This window comes from Protobothrops mucrosquamatus, unplaced genomic scaffold (assembly GCF_001527695.2).
Source record: "Protobothrops mucrosquamatus isolate PMUCROS unplaced genomic scaffold, P.Mucros_1.0 scaffold2404, whole genome shotgun sequence".
Taxonomy (NCBI): domain Eukaryota; kingdom Metazoa; phylum Chordata; class Lepidosauria; order Squamata; family Viperidae; genus Protobothrops; species Protobothrops mucrosquamatus.
In genome coordinates this window covers 188,688-193,909 of record NW_015388476.1, presented here as the reverse complement: position 1 = coordinate 193,909, position 5,222 = coordinate 188,688, and the positions used below count along the sequence as shown (strand labels likewise).

At 50.3% G+C, this 5,222-nt stretch overlaps 1 protein-coding gene across 1 annotated transcript in view; it reads right to left on the bottom strand.

Moving 5' to 3' along the window:
* Positions 1-4,512, bottom strand: part of LOC107295567 (uncharacterized protein K02A2.6-like) — a 10,424-nt gene extending 5,912 nt beyond the window's left edge. The window contains 5 exon segments of the mRNA XM_029285872.1: positions 813-888; positions 1,025-1,806; positions 1,975-2,465; positions 2,525-3,399; positions 4,009-4,512. Coding sequence (XP_029141705.1) covers positions 813-888; positions 1,025-1,806; positions 1,975-2,465; positions 2,525-3,399; positions 4,009-4,512 — 2,728 coding nt within the window.
* Positions 4,513-5,222: the final 710 nt, after the last annotated feature.

The window sequence follows — 5,222 nt, the reverse complement described above, 5'->3', positions numbered from 1 at the left end:
ATTCACTATGGAAAATGTATTAAGTCAATAGGTCTGATGTCTCTTCCTGTCATGAAGGGAGGAGTGTTGGAATATTCATGAGCAGGAAGAGTCATGTGGTAACTCAGTCAGCCAATGTGAAGAAAGTGCTACTGAGTCTGTGCAAAAGGTTATTGAGTTAGAAGCTGGGTTTCAGTTTCAGGTCTCTGGTCTGTCTCTGTTGTAAGAAGTCTTCATTTATGCTATGTTGCTATGAAGAAGAATATATGGTATTGTAAATATTTTTATATGAATATAAAGAGTTTATTTGAATCAGCTAAATGCAGTCAACTGTGAGAGTTTCTGATTTATTTTTACCAACAGAGAAATTAAAATTCTCTAACAATGTTCAAAGTTTCCCTCCAAAACAGTTGGAGTTAACAGTGAGGGTCATCTAAAAGTTAGTTTCATTTTAGCTTCACAAGCAGTTGGAGTTAAGTTAGTTTCACTTTAGCAGGGATTAACACAACTTTATATATATTCAATACATAACACCCCTTTCCCCTAGGATAGTTATCATCCTCAGTCTGTTCAATATTCATAGTCTTTGAGAAAGGCCGGGGACCCGCAGATCCTGGTGGACCGCCACAATGTTTTTGGAGAGTCCTGTTCAAGTGGAGTATTGTCCATCTCCAGTTGAACAGAGTCATGATGGCCGTTTAGGTCGCCCGTGAGTGGCTGTGGCTCTACGGCCCTTTGTACCTCCATTTCCCCAGAGGCGGCCATGAGTGATGTAGGCAAACTCAGAGGAAAACAGTTCTCTTGTGTGTCTGATAAAACCTCAGGATCCTCACTCGGGACTGGCCCAGCCTGCTGATGCCGTAACTGATCAATGTGGCGTATGACCATACGATCATTTTCCAGAATAACCTTGTATGACAAGGGCCCCGTTATCTTATTTACCCTAGCTCCCACCCAAGGTTCCCCACTTCCATAGTTCCTGGCCCAGACCAATTCACCCAGCTGTAAGTTCCTGGGGGGCTTTGGTTGAGCCGTCTGCCGCTACTCTGTCTGGATGAAGTCGGTCGAGCTTCATGGTGAGCCGGCGGCCCCACCTCAGCTCCGCTGGGCTGCGACCTGTTGCTGTACTGGGAGTTATGTGTTGACACAGGAGGAAGTTCGCCAGGTGGTGATTCCAGTCCCCAGTCGTCATCCGCTTGAGCGCCTCCTTTGTGGTCCTCACCATTCGTTCGGCCTGACCATTGGTCGCGGGGTGGAATGGAGCGGATGTTACGTGCCGAATCATGTTGGCGTTGAGGAAAGATTGAAACTCTCCTGCCATGAATTGTGCCCCGTTGTCGGACACGATTACATCTGGCAGACCATGTGTGGCGAACAGCCGGCGCAACTCTTGGATGACCCTGGTTGTTGTCATCGATGAGACCGGTGCCACTTCCAACCACTTGGAATAACTGTCTACTACAATTAGGGACACTTGCCCTTGGAAGGGGCCTGCAAAGTCAATGTGCACGGTAGACCATGGGGCGTGCGTGGTCTCCCAGCGGTGCACTGGTGCTTGTGGCATCTCCGGTCAGGTTTCTTGGCAGGCCTGGCAACTCCTTACTTGATTCTCAATGTCCTTGTCCAGGCCTGGCCACCACAAGTAGCTCCTGGCTAGAGCCTTCATTCGAACAATTCCTGGGTGCCCCTCGTGTAAGGAATCCAGCACCCTGGAGCGAAGACTGGGTGGAATGATGCCCCTGCTGCCCCACAGCACACATCCCTTGTGGGCCGACAGTTCATTTTTCCGTGAAGCGTAGTGATGGAACTCAGGGCCTGGCCAGGTCTCTGGTCATCCCCTTAACACCCAGTTGAGAACGCGGCTAAGCGTTCTGTCCGTGGTGGTTTCAGCTGCAATGTCCCCTGCATTTAGGGGTGCTTCAGGCAGGTCCTGGATCGCCAGGATACGACAAGCTGGGGCTGGGTCCGGATCAGTCTGCAATAGAGGCAGACGGCTGAGAGCATCGGCGTGGCCCATTTCCTTACCCGGCTTGTGGACTAGCCGGTACGAGTATGCAGCCATGAAAATGAACCAGCGTAGCATTCGCGGCGATAGGATCTGCGGTGTCTGTTTGTCTGCTGTGAAGAGACCAAGCAGAGGTTTGTGGTCTGTAAAGATGGTGAAGGTTCATCCATATAAGAAGTCGTGGAACTTCTTAATGCCAGCCACTATGGCAAGGGCTTCCTTGTCTATCTGGGCATAGTTTCTTTCAGCCGATGATAACATTCTAGAATAGTATGTGATGGGGGCCTCTCTACCATCTGGCATCCTGTGGCTTAGTACTGCCCCAATGCCGTATGGCGAAGCATCACAGGCTAGTGTTACTGGTAGGTTTTCGTTGAAATGAGCTAGGACGGAGTCTGAGGGTAACAATGATTTTACCACCTTGAACGCTTTGTCTTGGGTGCGCGACCAGACCCAGGACATTTTTTTTGTCCAGTAGGCAGTGTAGCGGTTCTGCCAGGGCAGCCTTATGCAGTAAGAAGGAGTGGCTCCCCCTTGGATTTTGGTGTGGGGGCTTGCTGAATTGCCTTTTGCTTTGCGTCAGATGGGTGGATTCCAGCAGCATCGATGCGGAAACCCAAGAACTCTGTGGATTCCACGCCGATCTGGCACTTTTCCTTCTTGAGTTTTAGGCCTGCCTTGTGGAAACGTTGGAGTACTGCACGGAGATGTTCCGCCAGGACTGCTGCTGATTCCCGCGCGATCAGGACGTCATCAAAATATAGGCAGATGCCGGGAATGTTCTTCAGTGTTCGTTCCATAATACTTTGGAACAACCCTGGTGCTACGCTTACCCCAAACTGCAAGTGGCGCACTCGGAATGCACCTCTCTGTGTGACAATTGTTTGTGCTTCTGCAGTAGCATCATCTACTGGTAGCTGCTGGTAAGCCTGGGCGAGGTCTAACTTAGCGAAGATTCGGCCTCCCTGGAGCGAAGCGATGATGTGGCTTACTACTGGTACAGGGTAAGCATGCTGCTGTAGTGCCTTGTAGTCTGAGCAGATGCGGACGTCCCCGTTAGGCTTAACTGGGGTCACTATTGGAGTCTCCCACTGGCTACAGTCCACCGGTTGGAGCACTCCCTGCTGTACCAGCTTGTCTAGTTCCGCATCAATTTTAGGCTTCAATGCAAAAGGAACCCTGTGCGGTTTTAATCGGATTGGAGTTAGTGCTGGATCGAGGTTGAGTGAAATGGGTGCCCCTTTGTATTGTCCCAACTCTGTGCTGAATACGTCAGCATATTGTTGGCATACTGCTGCTAGGTCAGCTATTTGTGTTCGATGGATGCCCGTCACCCTGATGCCCAGGGCCTCAAACCAGTCCAGTCCTATGAGGTTGGTGTGCGGTCCCTCTATGACCACTATGCTGAGGGGACCCTAGAACTCTAATGGTAGCTTCCCCCCTTCCGGGAACACGGCAATTCTGGAAGTCCCTTAGCACTAAGCTCGATGATTTGAGCGGGACCCGCCATCGGCTACATTTGCAAATGTAGTCAAAAGTCCTGGAGAAGATAATGGACAGGGCCAATCCAGTATCTAGCTCCATAGAGCATGGGACCCCTTGCAGTCTTGGAGTCTTATCTTTTCTTTGATGGAACCTTGGGCCCCTGTGCGTTGGATGCTACGCCTTCCTGAGCAGTATTCAACTCTGGTCTGTCCTGGGGGCCATTTCCCCTTGTGCTGCTGTGTCGCAGGTTTCGTTTCCCGCTGACGACCTCTGCAAACTCTGGCAAGGTGCCCTTGCTTTCCACAGGCATGGCATACTGCTGTGCGGAATCTGCACTCTGCTCTTTCATGCTGTCCCCCGCAGCTTGCGCAGCTCTGTGAGGAAGTTGCTTGCTCTGTGGAGCATGGCTGTCTGGGTGGCTCTCTCCACAAACGATCGATTTCTTCACTCTCACTGGCCTCCCCCAAGCCTTCTGCAGTCTGTTGGTGGATCACTGTGGGGCTGGTGTGTGTTTTAGGTGGCCGGAGAGACTTCATTGCCCATCCGGCAGCCTCTTCCGCCATGACATCTTTCAATGCGTCTTGGAAAGTCAGTTTCTCCATGGTGAATAGGTGCTGCTGTAATTTTCTATTATGCAGGCCGCAAACAAGCCTGTCTCTGAGACGGTCTTCCAGGTCAGGGAACTCACATTGGTGCGAATCTTGGCAAAGGGCTGCCACAAACTCTGCTGCAGATTCCCCGGATCTCTGCTCATGTTGCTCGAATGCATGGCGCCAGGCGATTACTGAGAGTTTCGGCTCAAAATGTTCCCTTAATTTTTTCTTGAGGTCTGCGTAGGCTACAGTCTCTATACTTGCTGGTGCTATCAGGTTTTCAGCGATATCAAACATGGCTTGTCCGCAGACACATAGTAAGGTTGCCGCCTTCAGGCCATCGTCTGTGATCTGGTTAGCCCGGAGATAGTTGCCTACTCGGGAGACGTATGAGCTCCACTGTTCCGGATGAGTAATATCGAACTCGTTGAGCTTTCCCAATTTAGCCATTTTGGGGAGGCCCCTGTGGTGCTGGTTAATGCCTGTACTGCTACAGTTGGAGCTGTGCTGCACTTTGGGATCCTGGGGACAGATCCCTCAGGTATATCTGTGCCTCCAGTGTGCCTTACTGGCAGGCAGGGCGGGGAGCATGGTCCCACCAGGGCTCTTTACCTGGTCTGACACCCAGTGATTTCAGCGTGCCTCCATTGTGGCTTACTGGTAGGCAGGGGGTGAGAACTAGGCCTGCTGGGGCTCTTTACCCAGCCTATCACCCAGTGATTTCAGTCTCTTGGTTAGCAGCAGCTCTCTCCTCTGCAGCATCCCACCTTCGTTGCCACTATTGTGTAGTGGGCTTCAATAGGCAAGGAGCAGACCAGCATAGTTACGACATTATTTATTGACTCAAACTAGAACTGGAGAACTGCAGGCAATTGCCTGTAATTTATACTCTAAGCCCACAGGGCCTTAACCAATCACAATACTAGAAAAACCCACCCAAATATGAATGTTCAAAGATTCCCTCCAAAACAGTTGGAGTTAACAGTCAGGGTCATCTAAAGGTTAGTTTCATTTTAGCTTCACAAGCAGTTGGAGTTAAGTTAGTTTCACTTTAGCAGGGATTAACAGAACTTCATATATATTCAATACATAACACCTATTTCTTCTTTTCTTTAGACTAGCCAAACCCAAGTCCTACAGCCGTTCTTCATATCTTTTAG